The sequence below is a fragment of the Balaenoptera borealis genome (genome assembly GCF_965194805.1).
Source record: "Balaenoptera borealis genome assembly, chromosome: 1".
NCBI lineage: Eukaryota > Metazoa > Chordata > Mammalia > Artiodactyla > Balaenopteridae > Balaenoptera > Balaenoptera borealis.
In genome coordinates, this window is record NC_138860.1 from 81187166 (window position 1) to 81210524 (window position 23359).

At 51.0% G+C, this 23359-nt stretch overlaps 1 protein-coding gene across 5 annotated transcripts; it reads right to left on the reverse strand.

Annotated features, from left to right (window-relative positions):
- Nucleotide 1: 1 nt before the first annotated feature.
- SEMA4A (semaphorin 4A) lies at nt 2-21061 on the reverse strand. 5 transcript variants are annotated; one of them, XM_082349545.1, is made up of 15 exons: nt 19604-21061; nt 17254-17424; nt 15467-15627; nt 13825-13887; nt 13467-13565; nt 13130-13235; nt 12193-12309; nt 11691-11815; nt 11354-11526; nt 10147-10297; nt 4667-4847; nt 2359-2477; nt 2092-2249; nt 1710-1810; nt 2-1317 (listed from the first exon to the last, which is right to left on the reverse strand). In XM_082349545.1, exons 2-15 carry the CDS (start codon nt 17393-17395, stop codon nt 725-727), a joined length of 2289 nt encoding a protein of 762 aa, XP_082205671.1. In that variant the 5' UTR covers nt 17396-17424; nt 19604-21061; the 3' UTR covers nt 2-724. The 5 variants fall into 5 exon arrangements, with proteins under 5 accessions (XP_082205671.1, XP_082205669.1, XP_082205668.1 ...); XM_082349543.1 differs by having other exon boundaries at nt 19356-21061; XM_082349542.1 differs by having other exon boundaries at nt 18206-21061.
- Nucleotides 21062-23359: the final 2298 nt, after the last annotated feature.

Genomic DNA, 23359 nt, shown 5'->3' on the forward strand with positions numbered 1-23359 from the left:
ATAAGCTTTGTCTTTTTAATAAAAAATAAACTGTCTGTGACAAGTGGTTTTTGAATCCCAAAACAAAGGAGAGGGGAGAGGAAAGGGGTCCAGGGGTCAGCCAGGGAAAAGGAGTGAACAAGGCTCAGATTACCCCTGTGTTCTAGCCAGGCCAGAAGGGGTTAAATCTGCCCCAACTGAAGCAAGATGGAAGGAGGTGAGACTTCAGGAAAGACCTCCCGGGTTGAGTTGATAAGAGGAGCAGAAAGGGAGCAGCTCCCTGCAGAGTCCTGGAGAGCCTTGGGAGAGGGGAGTGTTGGTGTCCAAGGTGGCAGCTGCTTTTAGAGTGGAGTCTCCAGGTGTGGTGTGCTATCTTACAGTTGCTTAGGTGTTTGGTGTTCTAGGGTCTCCTGTAGCAGTATGTTTCTGGAAGGTCCCGGGATGGCCAGAACTGAAGGATCCTCTCTAGGTCCTCCTATCATAGCCTAGGTCCAGGTCTGGGGCAGCCCCCATTAGAGAGGCCACGTGCTTGGTAGAAGGGAGTCCCACAGGGGAGTCAGGCCGCTGTGCCCAGCCCCACTGAGTGCTATCGGTGGCACAGAGTGGCGGAGAAGGTCCTCTTGTGGGAGGAAGGTGGTCTTTTGTGCTACTCCCACCCTAGTCAGGGCTGCACTGCTCCCGGTCCCCCCAGCCAGCATGGCCAGGCGCCCTGCCCTACCCGACAGCTCCAGCTTGTACCCAGAGTTTAAGCCACCTCAGTGCCCTGGAGGTTGTTGTCGGCGTCCACATCACTGGCAGAGGTCCTGCATTCCTTGTGGGGTTGGAGGCACTGCTCCCTGCTCAATGGGGCCTTCTCCCCGAGGGGCAGGGTCCCACAGCCTTGGACCTTGCCCCGGGCTCGGAGTGCCCCCAAAGGGGAGGCGAGGAGGAGGATGAGGGCTCCTGAAAGCACTAAGGCAAGGAGTACAGTGACGGTGAGGAAGTGGGGCCAGTAGGACCGCGGGGAGGCCAGGGCAGCCCCACCACCGACTGTGGTCAGCGGGGCCTCCATGCGTTCCCGGGGAATGCCCGCCAGTTCAGGATCCAGGGCCAGGGGTTGGTCCTGACTGTCCACCCAGTAGGAGACCACAGGGTATGAGAAGTTATTCTCAGTGGCCCAGCACTGATAGAGACCCCCCACCCCATCTCGCAGTAGCAGCAAGAGGGAGCCACGGTAGACTGTGGAAGAGACGTCCGGGATCGCTGCTGTGCCGTGACTCCAGTGGTAAGAGGCCAGAGCTGAGAGATGGGGGCAGGGGAGCTCCAGGATGGAGTTGGGGACAGCCAGGACTTCTTTAACTGTAGGTAAGGGAAAGGGGCCAAAGGTTAAGGAGACAGCAGGCAGGAGGGAGTCTCTACCCGACATGTGGGCCCCAACTCCCACCTCCAACTTCTATTTCAACTCCTAAACTCAACTCTGACCCCTTTCCTATCTCCAGTCTGGGCCCCATACTAACCTCCCCAGTACATCTGACTCCAACTCTGACACCAGAAGCAACTTCAACCCCAATCCTGAATCCCAGCTTAGAATTCCTATCCCTCCTCCCTACAGCCTACATCCCAATCCATTCCAACTCTGGGTATTCAGGTCTCAAGCCAGGCAGGTGCTGGGGGAGAAACGGAGGCAGAAATGCCCACGTCCTCCCAGAAGTCCTCCCGAGCCTTTGTGCCTCCCCTGGTCCCACACTCACTGATTTGGGGGTGGCTCCGAGGCCTTCCGCTCCTGCCCACGGGGCCATTGGCACATGCCCACTCTGGGTTCCCACGCTCCATGTCCTGCTTCCAGGACTTCCTGAGAAGGCAGGGAAAGCAAAAATTATCCCTTGAAACAGACAAGAGTGGGAGGAGGAGGGAGCAAGAGAGCGAAGTGCAGGGGGGAAGAAAGTGGGTCTGGGAGACTAGGTAGAACAGAGAGGAGGGGAAGAGAAGCCCAGGGTGGGCTGGAGCAGCTCAAAACTGCCTGGTGCAACTCCATCCCTGGAGGAGCCCCCCACAGGCCGGGGGAATCTTGGAGGGAATGTGTTAGTAGCACCTGGAAAGAGGAAGACCATAAGCTGGGTAACTGGCACTCACGGGATGGTGGTGGGCAGGAGGCGGCAGATTTGGGACTCCGGGTCCCAGGCACAGTGAGGGTCCCGGGCAAGGACACAGTCCACACAGCTCTCGTAGACACTACAGTTGGCTCGGGGAACCCTCCAGATGCCTCCTGAGAAGCCTGCAAACACTGCGCCCTGGAAGAGAGATGGAGAGTGTCAGGGCGTCCTCGCCACACCTAGGAAGGACCCAGTACCCAAGGCCTGCCCCACTAGAAGGCCATCTGAGGGTCAGGCCCCTTCCCACCTGGGTGGGGGCCAGCTGCAGGTTGCGAACAGGCTCAGGGTCAGGGAACAGCTGGATCTCCTCCACCAGATAAGCGTTCTTGTCCCCACTCACCACAGCCTTGTGGAGGGACCCTGTGCCTGTGAAGAGACAGAGAGAGCTGAAATTGTCTGACCCCATCTACACACCCCTCTCGTGCTCCCTCTCTGACTCCAGATGGCTTCTGCAGCTGTCAGAAAGTTCCTTCTGAAGTGTGCACTGGACACAGATCTGTCAGACCGTTTCCCTCTATGCCTTGGAGATGGAGCTTGCTTGTAAATGGCTGGAAATCCCTTGCCTCTCGGCCCTTCCTTTGCAACTGCCTGATAAAACTCCATGCCTGGAGGAACCCAACCGTCCCCTTTCTCCATGGACATGGGGCAGTGGACTGCTGAGCAATTCTGTAGAAAATCACATCACCAGCCTCCCTCACCTCCATCAAGTGTCTCTACTCAAAGGCACTTCAGTGAGTTCTACCCTGACCACTCTTTTTTTTTTTTTTTTTTTTTTTTAATTTATTTATTTATTTTTGGCTGTGTTGGGTCTTCGTTGCTGTGTGCGGGCTTCTCATTGCAGTGGCTTCTCTTGTTGCGGAGCACGGACTCTAGGCATGCGGGCTTCAGTAGCTGTGGCATACGGGCTCAGTAGTTGTGGCTCGCGGGCTCTAGAGCTCAGGCTCAGTAGTTGTGGCGCATGGCCTTAGTTGCTCCGCAGCATGTGGGATCTTCCCGGGCCAGGGCTCAAACCCGTGTCCCTTGCATTGACAGGTGGATTCTTAACCACTGCGCCACCAGGGAAGCCCCTTGACCACCCTTTTAAAAATTACTACCACCCCAACTGGCATTCCTGACCACACACTGCTCTATTTATTTTCTAACCTCATAATGTACCAAGTAATTGACTCCTCAGTATGTTTATTGTCTGTCCCCATGCACTCCAAAAAGGAGCTAGATTTTTGTCTGTTTTGTTCTCTATTGTATACCCAATATATGCACAGCTGATGTCCTAAAAGAATGAATGAACCTGATGGGTTTCTTCCACTAAAGCTCAAGGGCATCCACCTCAGCCAGGCCCTCAATATAATATATGCTTGGCAATCTTCCCCATCTCCCCCGCAGACTGTCTCTCCTTCTTTCCTTTTTTTTTTTTTTAATAAATTTATTTATTTTTGGCTGCATTGGGTCTTCGTTGCTGCGCGCAGGCTTTCTCTAGTTGCAGCGAGCGGGGGCTACTCTTCATTGTGGTGCGCGGGCTTCTCATTGTGGTGGCTTCTCTTGTTGCGGAGCACGGGCTCAGTAGTTGTGGCTCGCGGGCTCTAGAGCACAGGCTCAGTAGCTGTGGTGCATGGGCTTAGTTGCTCTGCGGCACGTGGGATCTTCCCGGACCAGGGATCGAACCCGTGTCCCCTGCACTGGCAGGCGGATTGTTAACCACTGCGTCACTAGGGAAGTCCCTCTCCTTCTCTCTACGATGAATATTTCAATCTATTCCTCTCTCCTCAAACCTCCCACCTTTTCTACCTCTCAATCTCCGCCCCCCCCCACCCTGCTCATGACCTTGTGTCCTCCTACTTCGTAGAAAACACAAAAGCCTTCACAAAAGAGCTCCCTCTACTTCTTGCCCATTTCCCCCACAAGTCTATACATTCTCCCGTCCAGTCTTATCCCCCCTTCTACTCCTTCACTCCCATCCCAGCAGAGGTCTGTACCTCCCCCACTCACGACCAGTCCCTCCACCTGGTTCTAGAACCAGGCTTCCTGCTGCCTCTGCAACTTCACCTGCCATTTAGCCCCTCGCCTGCCCATCTCTTCGCCATCTCCCTCTCTACTGGATCCTGACGATCTTTCCCATCTTTAAAAAGATTGCTGGCTGGATCCCACGCCCTCCTCCAGTTACCTCCCGTTCCCCTCTTCCCCTTCACAGCCAAGCTTCCTGAAGCGTGATCTGTGATCTCTACTCTCGCTGTTTCCAGCTCCTCCTCTATCCTCCCTCACTCTTCACCTCTCTAGCACGTCTTCCCCATAAGACAAACAGTTCTTGCTAAGGTCACCAAAGCCCTGCATGTTTCTCTCCCCCACCAGACTGAAAGCTCAGAGAAGGTAGGGACAGGGCTGTTTTGTTCTCCCACTGTATTTTCAGAGCCTAGCAGGGTGCCAGGCACAAAGTAGGTGCTCAGAGAACATGTGTTGAATGAATGCCTGAGTGAATGAACTCAAAGGTTTCCCTCCTCAACCCGAGTTGCAGTCCCTGCTCTGGTTCCCTGAGGGGTGGCCTTCAGTCCTTTACTCACTGGTGCCCAGGTACATGACCAGATGGCTATTCCCGTCAATGCCCTGGGCTGTCTCCACCGCAAGCCGTGTGTACTCCACACCAGACTTCACCAGCAGGGGTGTCCCCACCACCGGCTCATCCATCAGGAAATGGTCCTTCATGAAGGTCAAGGCTTTATCAGAGGAGGGGCTCTCCGAGCACTGAAGGGGGAGGAGGCAGATCAGGTCAGCTTTCTCCTTCCTTCAACTCACCCATTGCGTCTTCCCTCCCTCCCTCCCCCTTGGCTAATATCCTTTGCCTCCTTTCCTCTTGGCAGTCCTCATTTCAGGATGGGGATTAAAGCTGGACTCGGGAACTGCCTGGCTTTGAATTCCAGCCTCTGAATTCAGCATGCCTGAGGTTCCTTAACAGGGTAATGGGCCTATTACCAATACATCACAGGCTTGCTGTGAGGATGCAATGCACCAATACATGAAAAGTAATTAGAACAGTGCTTGGCATAAAGTAAGTATTTCATAAACATTAGCTGTCATTATTTTCCTCCATCATTACCTTCACCAAGGATGCCTGGCCACCAGCAGGAAGTAGAGTGAGGGTCCCTTGCAGACAAGGACCACCTTGAACTCATGTCTATAAGCCCAGGCTTAACACAGGACCTGGCACACAGTTGGTGCCCAATAAATGTTCGCTGAGTCAGTAATTGAATGAATGATGTCACAGAAAGGGGTGGTGAACAGGGAGTGTTTCTCATCATGGTGTGGCATGAATTTGATGCGTGACTCTGGGAGAGTCCCTTCTCCATTCTGGGCCTTCTTTTTCTTACTCATAAAATGAGGGGGTTGGACCGGCTGTTCTCGAAAGGACTTGCCAACACCAGCATACTGTGGCTTTGGGACACCTGTGTCCTGATCTTTGGTCACGATTCTTGTCCTCCGTTTCCAAGGGCACTGTCTTAACACCAGCCCCAGCTCTGTCACCTACAAGATACGTCCTCAGACAAGTTACCCCACCTCTATGAGTTCCAACTTCCTCATCTGTAAAGTGATGTAATAACATCTGTATTTCATTTTGATGCCAGAATGAGCATATGCACTTACTCTCACTTCCTCCCAAAGGGATTTTTTTTTTTTTTTTAAAGACACAAACCTACAGGGATGGGGAGAACAGGAGAGGAGGCAAAAGCAGCCACATTTTGGAAGCTGGAAAGCAAATGAACAAATAGGAAAAGACTTAGCAGGATAAAAGAATCTTCTTAAGCCAGCCCAGGGATAACCCCAAACTATCTGATTTATAAGGCAGAATTCCTGAAGTTCATGGATTAGTGGCCCCAGTCACCTCTGGAAATGGGGTAAAGGAGGGGCTGAATAAAGAAGATTATTTGAAAGTCTCTTTAAGAAGCAGGCAGATTTCCCCCCAGCTCCATGCCACTGAGTAACTGTCCCTTCCATACCCTAGCCCCAAACTGGAGGTTTATTCTCTGGAGAGGGTAAGACAGAGGGACTCTGAATGGAGTACAGCAGAGATGGGTGACACCACCATGAAAGCAGGGGATTAAATCCAAGTAGACACAGTACCTGCTGAGACTCTTCCCCCACGGCTCCCAGACACCAGGAGCCAGACCATCTCCCTCCAGGCAGAAGACTGGAAGAATCTACTCCAGGAAAACTGACTAGAGGTCCAAGAGGAAAGGCTTAAAGATATTGACATTGAAGGTCCCCAACAAAGCAGTCCAGACAGACCATCCTCAGTGGAGCTATCACGGAGCTCAAGTTGCCAAGTCATGCCCAGGGTGCAGAGTTTCCAAACAGCTTCATGGTCCCCTCCCTCTTAAATATGAGTAGATAACCAAGGATTACCAGATATGTGAGTGAAACCATGAACATGAAAGAGATCAAACCAAGGAAATGGAAAAAATGAATAAACAAAAACCTAAGAGGAAACAGAAATGATTCAGAGAAAAGAAAACCACAGCAAAGTATCATTATTATCTTAAGAGAGATAATTATGAACATAGTATACCCATGAAACAAGAACATAATGCTACAAAAGAGGAGTTCTTATTTCAAAGAGTGTGGCCAAAGATTACATACTTCCTGAAAGAAGACCACACTACCACTATGAGGTAGTTTTGCTCCCGAAAATCAAACTTTAATCTGATTACGTCTCTAGATCCAAACACCAACCAATTTACAGAAAATACTTAAACTCCATCACAGAGATGTAAAATCAAGATCCAGACTGTGGAAAATTCTACATAACAAATAAATTGCAAGAGAAAAAAAGAAGTTGGAAAGGGAACATACAGACTAAAAGAGACTGAAAAGAACAACCAATCCAAATTTACAGATTTTATTTGGATTTTGACTCCAATAAACAAACAATATTTTTTAAAAACCCTTATGATATCTGTGAGACTATTAGAAATTTGAACACTAAATGCATATTAGATTAAGGAACTATTATTAATTTTTTGGTGTGATAATGGTACTATGGCTATGTTGTTGTTGTTTTCAAAGCCCTTATCCTTTGGAGATACATACTAAAATATTTATGGATGAGGTAATGGGATGAATGGTAGTCCCCCAAAAGACATGTCCATCTAAAACCTGTGAATGTGACTTTATTTGCAGAAAGGGTCTTTGTATACATAATTAAAAATCTCAAGATGACTCATTCTGGGGACTTTCCTAGTGGTCCAGTGGTAAAGAATCCGCCTTCTAATGCAAGGGACGTGGGTTCGATCCCTGGTCGGGGAACTAGGTTCCCACATGCCGCGGGGCAGCTAAGCCCGCGCGCCACAACTACAGGGCCCACACGCCCTGGGGCCTGTGCGCCACAACTAGAGAAGAGAAAACCCACACGGCACAACTAGAGAGAAGCCTGCGCAACGCGATGAAAGATCCCGCATGCCGCAACTAAGACCCAACGCAGCCAAATAAATAAATAAATAAATAAAATATTTTTTTTTAAAAAGATGACTCATTCTGGATTACAATGGGCTCTAAATCCAATGACAAGTGTCTGTATAAGAGAAGTGGAGGAGACATACAGAGATAAGGCAAAGTGATGACAGAGGAAGAGATTGGAGTGATGTGCCTACAAGCCAAGGAACACCAAGGGTTTCCAGCAGCCAACCAGAAGCTCAGAGCGAGGCATAGAATAGATTCTCCCTCAGAGCCTCTAGAAGGAACCAACCCTTCTGACACTTTGATTTCAAACACCTGGCCTCCAGAACTGTGAAAGAATAAATTTCTGTTGTTTCACACCACCACATTTGTGGTAATTTGTTTTGGCAGCCATAGGAAACTAATACAGATGAAATGATACAATGACCAGAATTTGCTTCAAAATAATAAGAGGAGAAGTGGGTGGGGTATAGATGAAACAGTTTGATTGGCTATGAGTTGAAGCTGGCTGATGGGTGTACGGAGGTCCATTACACTATTCTGTCCACTTTTTATATATTTAAAATTCTCTATAATGGAACATGTTTATAAAAGACATATTCAAAGCTCAAAAAATCTAGTAAATTAAATATCTGATAGCAGAAATTAAAAATCTGATAGAAGGATCAGAAGATAAAATTGAGATACTCTCTCAGAAAGTAGAAAAAAACCAAAGACATGGAAAAAATCTTTTAAAGGATTTTAAAAGGTAGAGGACTAGTCCAGGAGGTCCAGAAAGAAGTGAAAAAACATTCTGACATTAGAATGTCAGCTCCATGAGGAAAGAGACTTTTATCTGTTTTGTTCACTGCTATATCCCCAGTGCCTACAACAGTGACAGGTGGCCTCAAAAAATATTTGTTGAATGAAAAGGGAACAGGAGGAAATAGTTCAAGAAAACTTCTTAGAACTGAAAGAACTAAAATTCCAGGCTTAAGGGGCAAATTGAATGTCCAGACAATGAACGAACAGATATCATCAAGGCACAATACCATGAAATTTCAAAACAACCAGCGACACAAAAAAGGTACTACAAGATTCCAGTGAGAAAAAAAAAAAAACCAGGTGACATTCAAAGAGTTGGGGATCAGAATAGCTTTAGACTTCTCAACAGCAGCACTGAAAGCTAGAAGATAATAGAGGAAGCCTTCAAAGTTTGGAAGGAAAATTATTTCTAGTCTCGAATTAGATACACCTAGGCAAACTATCAAATGTGAATGTAGAATAAAGACATATTCAGACATTCAAGGTCTCAAAAAAATTTACCTGCCATGTATCCCTTTCTGGGAATCTCTTTTTCAAAAAAGAAAAGAGAGGAAGTTGTGGGATGCAAGAACCACCAGATTGTCACAAGAAAGTGGCAAAGGGAATGCCCAGAACGATGAGGAAGGGAGATTCCAGGATGGCAGTTGTGTCCCGGATGTAGTTAAGATGTAGATGTAGTACAGACTGCAGCAGATAGGAAGGATCTCCAGGAAGACAAAACTCTTAGAATACCTAATGGATCTGTTTTTAAAAGAGATTCAGATAACTGAGGAAGAGTTTGGGGTTGAATTAAAGATAAGAGCTTAGAAAACAAAGCAAAAAATACTACTAATAATAATCAAGATAATTACTAACTCCAGGGAAAAATTTTAAATTATGCAAAAAGGAAATATAATCATGGCTTACTACCTGGCTCAGTTGTGAATAATGAATCATAATATAAATATTGATCTAACCAAAATTACTATAAAACAATGTTGGGAGATGAGGCGTGGGTGCAGTGGTGTGTTGATAAGGCAGCTCTGGGGAACGATGAGCGGGGGGACCTCTGATTTGAAGTGTTTGATGATTTCCATGATGTATTATTCCCACCATGGCTGATTTCAAGCTATCAATGTATTGTCACTGAACTCGAATTTGTAAAGAGATGCACAAAGGGTTCTTGCTAGTTGCTGCAAGCCAGTTCCAGCACATCGCTGAGTGCGGGTGGGGGACATAGTTAAATCCTCACCATCCAGAACGGGAATTCAATAGACACTGCCTGACACTGAAACATCAAGAAGTAGCAAGAAAAGTATTTCAAGATTTAGAGATAAATATCAAAAGAATCAGCTAAAAGAGTTGAAGGTGGTTGTCTCTAGAGAGGAAAACGTGCTGAGGATAGGAAACAGGGCTGTTTTTTGTAGCCAACCATGTAAATCTATATGATTGTTTAAATGCTGTACATATACACTCTGATCAAAAAACAAAAGTTAAATAAGAAATGCAGGTGAAGATGCCCAAGACAGTCCTTGGCACAGCCCGTGCTCCCTTGTTTCCTTAGTGATACACCCAGGTATTTGGGGTGCACTCAGCTGGGGTGAAGGGGTGCTGCTCTGTGTTTAGGATGGGGTTGGACACATGTGGAATGTGGGCAGCCAGAATGGGTGAATATCTGAGCAGACAGGACCTGGGGGTGCGGGGAACACTAGCATTTATTGGGCATTTATTATGCCGTGATAGGTACTTTGACATGCATATTATGTGTCTGGGGAGGCAGAGTTTGCTCAGTGGGGTGGGTAGTACTCACGCTGCCTGGCCGAGGACTGATATCAGGGAACCCGTAAGTAGTCCAGCGTGAAGTCTCTTTGTTCAATTCCTTATACTTCCCCTCAAAGACATGCTTGATGTCCTTGAGTGAGAAAGCACAGACAGCAGAGCTCCTGGTCCCACCAACCTGCCTGGAGAAAGCCAAAGGGGACATTGTCTGTAACCTCCTCTGCTATATCAGGAAACTCCCCTTCCAGCCCTGGCCCACCCTTGGTGAGAAACCCCAGAAGGGCAGGAGGATGAAGGGCTGGGTCAGGCCCCAGCTGTGGTGATAAGGGCTAGGAGAGCCCCAGACTCTAGCCCATCTTAGGATCTGAGGTGTGATTATCTTTAATGAGAATTAAATGGGGCTCATGCCCTGGGGTGTCTCCTGCCTGGCCTGCCCAGACTGGGCCCCTATGGGAGGGGCAGTATAACCAGCTCCCCAACAGGCTCCAGGTGAAGTATTCCTCCTTGGGGATCCCATGTATTTCTGGTCCTCAGATAACCAACCAGAGCCTGACTACAACGATTTTTATTCCTTCAGCCTTGGTCTGTGGAGACAAAAGGTTTCTCTTGTTCTCTTTAACCTGTGACATACACCATATTCTCAGTTCTGGATGCCATAGATACCAGACCCTGCTTACAACAGATGTCTTTGATACCTGACATATTGTCAGCAGATACCAAACCACAGCAAGTAAGTTAAACTTTCTCAGCCTCTAAGCAATGACTGTATTTTTATCTTATGTCGCTGGTGGTGTTTCACTCTTTGCTCTGACCATTAGGAAGCTCAGAGCTAAATTTTTGCCGACATCCCAGGACTGCACATTTGTAATGCACATTTGTAAAGCACATGTGTAATGTGCTGACCGGATCCCTGGGTTCCCTTATTCTCCTTTTATTTCCATTTCCTCATGGATTTTATTTTATTTTAATGTTTGCCTTTTGTAAGCTACCTCCTATCCTTTTTGGAACCAGGCAGGATATAAACTAATTAGAACCCTTCTGAGCTTTATTTTTCCCATCTACATTAAGGGCATGAGTCAAATTCCTGGGAGATGGTGACGATCAAATGCCTTCGTATGTGAAGTGTGGAGTATGTGCTCGGCTCACATCAGTTCCTACCCTCCCTGGCGGGCCAGGGCAACAGGGGTGCTGACCCGTAATCCCGCTTCCAGCCGCCACGTTCCCGCCTGGCTGCTCACCACTGAGAGGTGAAGACAGCGTAGACATAGGGATCGGTGGAGGAATTGTCTGCCAGCAGGACAGCGTGACGGATGACGTTGAAGGGCAGCTGCCCCGGCTGGGCGCAGAGTAGCTGGGCCTTCAAGAAGGTGGTCCACTTCTTCTGCAGCAGCTTTTCGCCGCCCACGTCGTTCTAGGGGCACCGGAGGAGTCAGGGGACCCCCCCCCTGCCCCCACGTGACCTCACCCTCTTCCCCGCCCCTCACTCCCATTGGTCCCTAAGCGTTCAGCCCCGCCTCTGCCATCTCCCCATTGGCTTCTCCACGGCCAGCCCCGCCTCCCGCCCAGGCTGCAGACCTTGCAGACTCTGGCCACCCGGGATGTGTGGAGCTTCTCGAAGAACTCAAACTCGCTGGCTGTCTCCTCGAAGAAGAAGTAGACGACGTGGGTCGAAGGGATGGCTGCCACGAAGGAGGCGTCCGCTGCAGGGGCGGGGCAGATGGGCTAAGAGATAGAGCAGCTGGATGCCCTGGCTTCCCCTTTGTGAAAACCCTTAGCTCTGGAGGACAGGAGACACAACCTCTCGGGTCCCACAGCTGGTCGAGACATAGCCATGGGTGGGGGGTGGGGGCGGGGAGCGACTGGTACGTCTTTAATTATTTATGTAAGATGAAAGCTTCAAGAGGACGGGAGCTATGTCTTCTTCCCTGCAGTACCGCCAATGCCGAACAGTACTGCCTTGCACACTGTATGCCTCAACAAACGAGAGTTGAGTGAATTAACAGCAGTTCACAGTGCCAAGTCTCCGGGACTTGGGGAAGGGGGCCAGACCTGTGCTGGGTAGGGCTCAGGTCCTTACGTTGCAGCCAGCGGAGGAAATTGTCTGTCTTGAGGACAGGCTGGGATCCCAGTGTGCGCATCAGGATGGGCTCACTGCCCAGGAAGTTGTTCATGGTGCCGGAATAGAGCATCCCATCTAGTGTGGGGAGAGGAGGGGAGACCTCATCAGTTGGAGGGTGCCCCTGCCCTCCTCAGACCTGTCAGCATTCACATCAGCCTCTGGCCTCCTTCATGTGTTCTACACCTTCCTATGGAATCCCAAAGCCCAGCTCACAGCCCCCCACTGAGCACCGTTCTTAGGTCCTTCTGCCCACAGGGAATGGCCAACCTTATGGCCTTCAGTGTTTTGGCACTTTTCTCTGGCTCCTCCCTCCTATGCCCAGCTAAACCACTTGCCAGTTAGAATCACTCATTGTTGCCCGAAGACGGCTTTGTTTTGCTTCCGTACCTTAAGTCCTACCCTTTTCTTCATGGAACACCTTCCCTGCCCATCTACCTATCTTTCAAGGTCCCACTCAGTCAAAGTCCACCGCCTTCAGGAAGCCAGGGTGGGGAGTCTGTAATGGTTTGTGTCCGGGAGGGCACAGCACCATGATTTCTTCTTTGTAATCCCTACAGTCCCTAGCACAATGCCTGGCCCACCAGAGGGGGCATTCATACAGAGCATACTTGTTGAACAAATGACTGAGTCTCAGGCCTCTTCCCTGCCTGAGACCCTTCCTGGACCCTCCCGCCTCTGTGCATCTCTCCATATCCATTTCGCTCCACCTCCTTTGTGGCAGTTTCAGCAGGAGCTGGTGTTTGGGGTATCTGATTCTCCCTCTGATTTTGTGCTCCGAGGCTCCTGGCTTCTCCTCCCTCTGTCCCCTGCTTTTCAGGAAATTGTCAGATTCCATACGTCACAGAGTGACCAGGGAAAGCAGTTGCTGGGATGGACCAGGGAACCTCATACTCACCTGCCAGGACAGCCGTGTGCTTATGGGCAGGGTCGAAGGGGCTTTGGCCTTTCCCCTCTACAACCTTGTCCTCCGAGATGGGCAACAGGTTGGAATCTTGGCGTTCCTAGAGAGGGGGAGTGGCTGGGGGGCCAGAACGCCAGAGTCTCATGTCTGGGAAAGGAGGGGTGTGAGGGAGGACAGGGAGGGGATGTAGAGGAAAATTGGTCTGGGGCCAGGAAGCTCACAAGGGTCCTGCGTCTGGAAAACCAGAGTTTTCCAGAGCTGCAGAGGATGAGCTGGGAGTAGATGTGAGGAGGGATGCTTGGGGCCTGAGAGCTGGTGCCAGATAACTCACAATGAAGGTGCAAGCAGGGCTGAAGGCGAAGGTGCCACAGGCGTAGAGATGGGTGGCATTGAAGGAGACCAGGACACGAATAAAGTTGAAACACTGTGTCTGGGGGAGATAGAGAATTCAGGCCTCCAGGGCACTTGCCCCAAACTCCTGGGCCCCCAGAGGCTGCTCCCTCACTCCCTAGTAGGGAGAAGGACTGGGCAATGCTGAGGCAGTCCTGTCTGTCTTTATAGAACATGATGCAGGCAATTATCATGCAAACAAGCATCCTCTGCTGCCTGCCCAACTTGAGATCATCCAGTGATGGTCTAGGGACACCAGGGTTCTCTACCAGAGCCCCAGTATCTCCACCTCTACTTACCTCATTGCTCTTCTTCTTAAAGGCACATTCACTCTTTTTTCGGTCACTGGCTGGCCAGGGTATCTGAAGTGGGGCATTGGGAAAGGGGAGATAAAGGGAATGAGGTCTTCAGCTCCAGCTCTGACCTACCATCCCCACCTTGGCTCTGATGTGAAATCACCAGCAGGCATAGTGGCTAGTTACATGCTGGTGGGCTATAATAACCTCACTTTGTGACCCTGGCTATTACTCTGATGATACTGTTATTCATTAGGACACAGCTCCATGGTAGAACATGGCCTATGGAATCAGACCTGAGTTTGAATCTAGACTCAGCCACTTACTGGTTGAGTGATCTTGGTCAATTGCACAGGCTTCTGGAGGGCACAACTAGGTAGCATATGTAAAGCACCTAATGCCATGCATGGTATAAAAGCAGCAGTTGGCAAAAAAACCACCACATTTCCTGGGGAAATTGTTAAAAATGTCAGTTCCTCACACCTCAGAGAATCTGTATTTTTAAAAAATTATATTTATTTATTTATTTATTATTTTTGGCTGTGTCGGGTCTTCGTTGCTGCGTGTGGGCTTTCTCTAGTTGGGAGGAGCGGGGGCTACTCTTCCTTGCAGTGCACAGGCTTCTCATTGCGGTGGCTTCTCTTGTTGCGGAGCACGGGCTCTAGGCACACGGGCTTCAGTAGTTGTGGCTCTCAGGCTCTAGAGCGCAGGCTCAGTAGTTGTGGCGCATGGGCTTAGTTGCTCCGTGGCATGTGGGGTCTTCCCAGACCAGGGCTCAAACTCGTGTCTCCTGCATTGGCAGGCAGATTCTTAAGCACTGTGCCACCAGGGAAGCCCAGAATCTGTATTTTTAATTGGCATCCCATGTGTGCAGGTGGCCCACAGACCACACATTGAGAAAAACAAACCGTGGAGATGCTCAGTAATTGCTAGCTCCCTCCCTCCCTTTTTTCCTTCCCTCTCGCTTTCTCCCTCACGTTGTTCCCATGAGTAGGGTGACTGTAATTTAACACAGAAGCTTCAGTGATTTCTACCAGTGGGTGGATATCATATTATTGATATAATTTGAGTCAATGTTTCTCTCATGTGTCAATGATTTCCATATCAGCCATTTTAGTAATTAATATTATTCAACCAGTATTCATGGTACCAATGAACAGTGAGGCCACTATAGTGTTTCTTGTCTGTTATACCGATCATATATATATGTCTCTACGAAGAATTGCTGATTGTTGGGGACTTCCCTGGTGGTCCAGTGGTTAAGAATCCGCCTTCCAATGCAGGGACGCAGGTTCAGTCTCTGGTCAGGGAACTAAGATCCCACAGGCCGCAGGGCAACTAAGCCTGCACACCACAACTACTAAGCACGCGAGCCACAACCAGAGAGCCCGCGTGCCGCAACTACAGAGCCCACGTGCTCTGGAGCCCGCGGGCCACAACTAGAGAGAAGCCTGCACGCTGTAACGAAGACCCAACGCAGCCAAAAAATAAAATAAATAAATATAAAAAAAAAAAGAATTGCTGATTGTTGCTGATTATAGGTAACAGCAAATTGGGTGGTTATTCATGCGTAAGCAGCCCAAGCGCAGGGCAGCTGTTGGCCCCCTCCTCACTCCCAGCCCACGCCCTTCCCCTGGCCTCTCACCATGTTCTTCAGCCTTGGTACCCCTGGATCCTGGATATTCAAAGCCAGAATGGCCTCTCGAGCCCCCACATAGAGAGTGTCTCCATCACCACTCAGGAGCAGAGTGTCAAAATCCTGGAGGCCCTTCTGATGGAAGAAGCTAAGAGCTCTGCGTCCATCCCCTGTTGAGAGGTGGTGAGAAGGAGACAGTGATGAGAAGTCAGTGGTCAAGCAGCTGAGTTCTGAGATAAAATCAGGGGAAGAAAAGGGCTGGCAGAGTGTGCTCCCCAGACCTTGGCAACTGGACCCACTCTTCATCAGCAGCTCCCCGCTTCGTCCCACCCTGCTGGCAGCCATAGGAGCTTTGTGTGTTGAGCTCACAGTAGAGAGGAAAGGCAGCCAGAGACAGGGTAATGACAGACTGGGGCTGGGGGAGGGTGGCCCGTACCCAAGAGACAGACAAAGGGACAGGAAATAAAGTGAGGCACAATGGATGCTCTTCCAGGCCTGGGGGCTGTGGTGGGCGGAGGACACGTTGGTCCTCACCCGTGGGGAGAGCAGAAGGCAGGGAGACGACAGGAAGGTGTTGGCGGCCACAGACAGGAAAGCTAGATGTAGATAGGACTATGTGTCAGAGTAACTGTGGGTTGTAGGGGTCCCACTCACCAGCCCCACTTCCCTCCCCGCCTCTACTGCAGGAAATTTCCACCACAAGAATCACTGCCATAGGCTGAACAGAAAGGAAATATTTTTCTCCAAAGTTTCCTGCAAGCGCCTAGATGTCACCTGGGCATGGGATTCCAGCTGGCTGTGGGAGGTTCCCTGAGGTCTCCCCATCACCGTGCTGTGGCAGAGGTGGGGCGTGTGTGCCTGGTCCCCTGGCATATCAGCAAGGGGGGAGGAGCTTCTGAAATCCTCTCTCAAGAGCACATTCGTACTTTTGCATTAGTTAGAGAACTGACTAGCTAATTGTTACCTTTGGAGGCTCAGAGGCTCTTAGGACCAACCAAGAGGAGGAGTTGGGGAAACGTGTGGCAAGGTGCTGGAGAGGCTGGCCTCCCCAGAACTGTATACACCCCTCTGTAACTGAACTGACCGCCCCAAAGTGTGGTTGTCTGTTCATCTGCCTCCCCTTGGGACCATCAGCACGTTGATGGCAGGGGCTGAGTCCTGTTTATGTTGTAATCTCAGCACCCAACACAGAGGAGGCCCCTCCATCAACGGGCAACATGCATTTCCTTTACCGCGTTGCCCCAGAAAGACGCTAAAGACACAGCTGTGCCCAGGAGACTGCCCCTACAACTCCTACAGGGCCAATGTCCCTTCCTGAATCTTTTACCTGGAGGTGGAAGACCAGCAGTCACCACACCCTCAGTAAGAAACCAGCCAAGCTGTGCCTAAAGGGTCCCAGGGTCCGTATCCCAGCCAGGCCACACTGAGTTCTTGTATTCTTGGTGTCCACAGTACTGGGCATGACGTGGTCCAGCATCATCTGTGCAGTTGCGTGTCCTGGTGTGTCCTGGGTCACCAGGCCCACAGATGCTCTTCTGGCAGGGGCCTTGGCTTTGGGGCACTTGAGGGCATGAAAGCAGTTACGGGTTTGAGGTGACCAGTTTGATAACAGTGACATTTAAGGAGGGAAAGAAAAATCACCAACTCTGGAGAACCAGAAGGCACAACGCCCCTGGCCCCCTGGTCCCCTCACTTCCCTCTCCTCAGTCTCTGCCCCAGGTGAGTTTCATCATTCACTCCTTTCTTAGTCAGCCCGGTGTTGCCATCCCCACACTTCCTGATCATCAGACACTTACCTGCGTAGTATTTGACCCTGGGTGTGGGCCCCTGCCCGTCACCCCGTGCGGTCGTCGGTGGTGGCAGAAGCAGCAGGAGCAGCTGGAAGAGGAAAAGGCCCAGGAGGCTCCAGGAGTCCAGGCCCAGGGCTGGAAGGGCCATGCTCAGCCAGAGGCTGTCACCAGACGGCTCTGGGGAAACAGGCACCCGCCACTCTCTGGATGAGCAGTCTTTACCACATCCTCCCTGGGAACCAATCAGATAGCCCCAGGCAGCAGAAGTGTGTATTGTGGGGGGGATGTTAGAGAGACGGGCCAGTTTCCTCTCCAGAGTGCCCCTAGAGAGTCTCACTTCCATCATCCCACAGGCCTCATCCCGCCTCACTCTCCCCTCTGGGTAGGAGTCCAGCTGTTCCCCATCCCGCCCTTCTGATCTCTTTGCACCAATAGCCCCACTTTGCCTTTTCTCACCTTACTCTCAGGGAAGTCTTTCTTGCTGTTTACTCTTTGCCTTCCCTCCTCCCATAGCCCAGAGGCCAAACCAATGCCTGGTCCCGGGCAGGGAACTTTCTGGGGAGCAGATTCCTGCACTCACAATATAGATTCTTCAGCCCTGACTCTCCTAGCACTTTCAGATCTGTTGATACTCGTACACAGCCCTACCCTCTGATGACCCAAACAAGCAGACCAGGTCTGAATCAGCCTGCTCTGATCTCTCCACAGCTGGGCTTAGGTCGCTGACTCTCAGGCCTACAGGCCTCTTCTTGCAGGGAGGAGATGGGAGTCCAGCCTGGAGGGCTGGCTATCAGCCTCTTGCGGAAAGTGGCCCAGGGCAGGGAGTGGCTGGCTGTCTCCCAGCCTCGGCAGCTGCCCCCTCTCTCCCTGGTCCTTGTGCTGCTGCTGTCTGTCTCCCTGGGCCTCTGCATAATCCTCCCCTGGGACTGCCACCCCCCAGCCACCCATCTCATCTCACCCTTGAGCCAGACACAGTGCAGAACCTAGGTGTCCAGACTCTTGGGCGTGGGTGCCATCCAAGAGAATGAAGAAGGGGGGTTCCCAGGCCCCAGAGGCAGGGGACGGGAGGCTCAGCCTGGCTGGGCCAGGCATGCGGCGCTCCAGGTACCCATAGCGGCAAAGCCAGCACTGGGAGCTCTGGGCAAGGGAAACCAGAATTTCCACCTCTCGAGTTGTGACAGATCCCTGGCTTGGGCGGAAGTTGGTGGATTGGGAGGGGACTAAAAGGAGGCACACCTCTCTCTTTCACCTCATCTATCCAGAAAGTTTAAAAGGCCAGAATGTTTCTAGGTCATTTCAGCCATTCCCCTGTCCCTCTATCTCATCACATCCAGTCTAACCAGACTAGCAGTGGTTTCTCCTCTTGCTCAAGACTTCCCAGCTAGGAGACATGACACCGTCTTTCATATTCCTCTTTCCACTTACCCACAAGGTGGGGTCTCTCTACTCCTACCTACTGGGAAGTCCCTGCAGTGGTCTAAACTTTCAAACCTCCCACTTCCAACTGGGCCATAGTCTTTAAAAAATAAAACAATTGCAAACAACAAGGACCTACTGTACAGCACAGGGAACTATATTCCTTATCTTGTAATAACCTATAATGGAAAAGAATCTGAAAAAGAATATATATATATATATATATATATATATATATGTATGTATAACTATCACTTTGCTGTACACTTGAGACTAATACAACACTGTAAATTAACTATACTTCAATTTTTAAAAATGGCTTTAAAAAATCTAATAAGTAAATAAAACAATTGCATTAGGCTCTTATCCAGGGCTTTGCTGTGGAAATTCCTTCTGTAGTCTTATCTCCAAAACTCTTACGGCAGCATCAGGCCAGTGGGAAACCCAGACAATTTCCCATCTGAGCTTGAACATACTTCTGGGGCACCCAAACGCCTGATGATGGCTGCTCACCCCCTCCCTGAAGGCTCCAGGGGGAACCTCATAATGCAGGGTTAATAAGGCATCTAGCACCAAGGGCTTCATGACCTATAAAGTGGGTAGTTTCCTGCCCACTCAGCCTGAGCCCAGCTGACTGCTGGTTAAAGAGCACAGACACCCCAGGGCTAATCCGACTCCGATAAATAACCCACCTCCTTCTTAAATGCACATTCCTCATGGTCAGGAAGTCCTTCCTGTAGTGTAACTTCCGTCCCTCTTGCCACAGCAAAGCCTACAGGGTGATGGGACAGCCTAGGCTCCTCCTTAGAAGAATTTCTTATCAGTCTGCTCAGCCGTCTTTCCTTTCCCTCTGCTCCCATTTTCCCTCAATTTCCCTCAATTTCCTTGAGGGCTGGCCTCAGCCAAACCCCTCCTGACAACTGTTTCTATCAAGACTTACCTAAGACTTCCCCAGACTCTCATGGAGTCTTGTTGCCAGATCCTTGGGAGAAGCCATGGTCTAAGCCACCCAGAGAACATTTTGTAGACTCTCAGAATCAAGGGAAACTCCCACCCAGACCCCACCTCAAGCTCAGAGTGGGAGCCTACCCTGCTCTGGGGCCTCTCTGCTTTAACAGATTGGCTTTTCTGGGTCTCTGGGAGGAGCTCTGGTAGGGTGGGTGGGGCTTGGGGGAGGAGGTTCCAGCCCCACCCTCCCAGTCCTTGCCCTATCCCCGCCTCTCTGGAAGTGTTAGATTCAATGCCCTGAGCCGAGTTCCTCCTTCTCCAGAGACCCAGGAATTCTCCTTCTGGCAACAAGTCTCCTTTTCCCCAGCCTCTCCAGTGAATATGAAGTCTGCATTATCAGGCTTTGGTCTACCCAACAATTTTAGCTGCTAGGTACCACCATAATCCCATTTTAAAGATGAGGCAAAAAAAAAAAAAAAAAAAAAAAGATGAGGCAAAGTGAGGCAAAGGAGGTTACACAGCCAGAACCCAAGTTAAACTCATATCTGCCTCATACCAGAGTGACTCCCTTAGCTACACTGTCTCTCAGGAGTCCTACTCCTGCCCTAGTCTGGGAAACTCAACCCTGAGCCACTTGGATGGAGAAGGCAAGTGTGTAGGGTGGGGGGTGGCAAGTTCTAGCTCCGATGGGCTAAGAAACAGTACCTCTGGGGTGATTCCTGACTCAAGAGGAAACAGAAGCCTCTCTGAAGAAAGGCCATCAGGTACAGGTCCCACCCCCTGTCTCCACAAGGGCCTTCAGGTCTAGTTCCCTGGAGGAGCCTGGTGGGGAGGAAGGGCACCCTGCCCCCACCACTGCTTGTCTTGCACCAGAGCCTCAGGAGTCAGATCCCAAGTTACACTGCCATCTCCCTTGCTGCAGCCTGCAGAGCCCACAGCCGGGGCTGGCTTCCTGGGCATGTGACCTGCGCAGTCACGCAGGTCCCCACGCTCGGTCTAATGCCCAGCTGCTGCCGTCTTGAAAGTCTTGATCTTGTTCCAGGAGCTCCACACTTTCATTTCGCACTGGGCCCTGCAAATGATGTAGCAGGTCCTGCCCAAAACATCAAGAATGCTCAGAGCTGACAGGGTCCCACCCCCTCACCGTACAAACCAGGAAACCAACGCCAGGGCGGCTAAGTGTCTTGGCTGAGGTTGGAGTCAGGCAGCAGTTCAGGTGGGGTGGTGGTAGGAAGGGGTCAGAGGTTCAGGACCAGGCTGTAAGGGCCGTGCCATTTCATAGCTCCAATGTGGGAGCTCCCCAACTCCTTTCTCCCCCAGCCCTGGGGCCCAGCCTGGGGACCCCCATGACAACAATGTTGAGTTCAACCCTGACCCCCCAGTGGGGACTCCTCCCCCACGGCCCCTAGACCACATCAAATAGTAGCCCCTTTCTGGCCAGCTTTCAGCCCAGGATAGAGATGTAGATGTGGGGATGGAGGTGGGAAGGGAGATGCGGATGTCACTCCCACACTTACCCCATGCTCACCCCGGGGACTCTGTCTCTTCTGCACCCTGAGCGAGCGTGGCTACCTCACTGAGGGAGGGGCTCCTGAAGCCAGGAGAGAAGCCACTCCTGGCTTTGCCAATGACCCAGCTGGTCCAGTTTCCCCCACCACCTCTCCCTTCTGGCTTCAGGGACAGCCCCAGAAGAGCACAGTCCTGGGGAACATCAGCTTCCTGGCTCTCTTTCTTAGCCCCACCTGCCCTGCCCTTCGTTACCCTCTTTTTATAATCACAAGCAAGTCAAATCAACTTATAATTATTAAGTGCCTACTGTGTCTAAGGCACTAGCGATATCGCCAAACCTCTACTCCCCCAGCATCCCCCCCACCTCTTCCCATCCCCACTGTCTCCCAGCCTTCTTGCCGCCCACCCAGCCCAGTCCCCCCTAACCCCTTACCCAGTACCTCCTAGGTTTCCTCCTTCCGTCTGACTAGTGCTGGAAGACTGAGCTGAGTACTGAACACAATGGCCCGACCCCCTCTCTCTGTCCCCTCCTCAGGGCAGAGCCAGCGCCAGACAATGGCCCCGCACCCTCCTTTCTGAACTGTCAGCTCTCCCGCTCCCTTACCTGGAGCTTGGAGATGCCTCCGTGTTTCCCTCCCCCTGGAATGCCAGGCTTCCTGTCTCCCAGTGCCTTCGTCCCTGCCACACCCCCGCCCCCCATCCCCAACCCCATCCCGCCTCACTTGTCCTCAGTCACCATGGCAACCGCATCTCTAAGTGGGAGGGACTAGAATCTCCCCATATTCTTCCTCCTCCTACCCAGTGTCCCCCTGCGCCCCACCTTCTGCGGCTCCTGGATCCACATGTGTGGAGGATGCAGAGCTCCGGATGTGGGGGGAGGCAGGAGGGGGCACACTAGCCCCTGGGGGTCCTTGCTCAGCTCCCTTGCCCACCGTCAGGCAGGCACCACAGTGCAGATGTTCCCCAGCTGGGTTCAGGGGTCAGTTGGGGCCAATTCTCCTTTATGGCCAGTTTCTCTGTGTTTTCCCCATTCTCTCAGGAACTGTGTATAAGTAAGGGGGTCACACCTGGATGCTGGTCCACCTGACCCCAGGCAAATTTTTGAGTTTGCCAATGAGGATGCAAATGAACTCACAAATATCTATGCAGAGAAGCCAAGAGACAGGGTCTCTGTCAAGAAGCCTAAGAAGCCCTCTTCTATTAATATTATCCTGGCTTGCATGGCAAGGGCTCCATTGCCAGGTTCGGGTTCTGCCATTTCTTCCTAAGCCACTTTACCAAGATGCCAAAAGCCTTCTTTGGCTAACCCCCTGAGACCTATTAGGAGAAGGTTTGTGCTATAAGAGGAGGGATGGAGGGAAGACTTCAGAAAGGACTTTCCAGAGGTCCAGATGAGATAGGGATAAAAAGAGATAAGCCTGAGCTGGATTCTTTCCCATCTGTGAGGCAAGCAGGGGTCTGGGTGGAAGCTTTGGGAGCTGGGCCTGGTGTCCTCTTCCAGCCCTGATCCTGAGCCACTGTTTACCAGAGTTCCCTCCTGTCCCCGCTGGGCCTCAACTTCTTCACTGGTAAAATGAGGAGTTGAAAAAGCCCCTTCCAGGGGACTTCCCTGGCAGTCCAGTGGTTAAGACTCCATGCTTCCACTGCAGGGGGTGTGGATTCGATCCCTGGCCGGGGAACTAAGATCCCACATGCCGTGTGGCCAAAAAAAACAAAAAGGAAAAAAGAAATGGAAAACAAAAAGCCCCTTCCAGGTTGGCCTCTCTCCACCTGTGGGAAGATTGTGAGAAAAGGTACCATGGGACTGGGGAGCAAGAGCCCTGGATCCCAGGCCTGGATACCTATAACTTGCTGTGTGATCATAGGCAGGGCACTTGCCCTCTCTGATTCACATAGGTAAAACGATGGCTCTCCAGCTTACCTGGGAGCAGCTTGGCTTATCTCTAGACTTAATATTTTTAGGAAGAAGGAAGTGAGTGTGCTGGTGCCGGCCCAGGGCAGAGAGTTTCACAGGCCAAAACTGGTTCCCCTTTAGGTTAGGTCTGGGTTGGGGTGATGGGTGAGCATTTCTGTCCAGGGCAGGGCAAGAAGGGCCTGTGGTGAAAGCAGACGTGGACCGAGCAGAGCTGCTACCACTTCCCCCCAGTTCCTGACATGCCATTCTCTGTGCCCTCAGCCCGAGGCCCTTGGGAACTCAGAGGGTGCCTACAGGCTCTTCTTCCCCTGGGACACACGGCAG

Coding starts and splice junctions, on each gene's coding strand:
- SEMA4A (XM_082349541.1), bottom strand. CDS start 17,593: ATGATGGAAGTGAGACTCTCTAGGGGCACTCTGGAGAGGAAACTGGCC. Junction 11,816..12,192: donor TTTCCTCCGCTGGCTGCAAC/GTAAGGACCTGA, acceptor CCGCCCCTGCAG/CGGACGCCTCCTTCGTGGCA. Junction 10,298..11,353: donor GCTGTCTTCACCTCTCAGTG/GTGAGCAGCCAG, acceptor GGCTTTCTCCAG/GCAGGTTGGTGGGACCAGGA.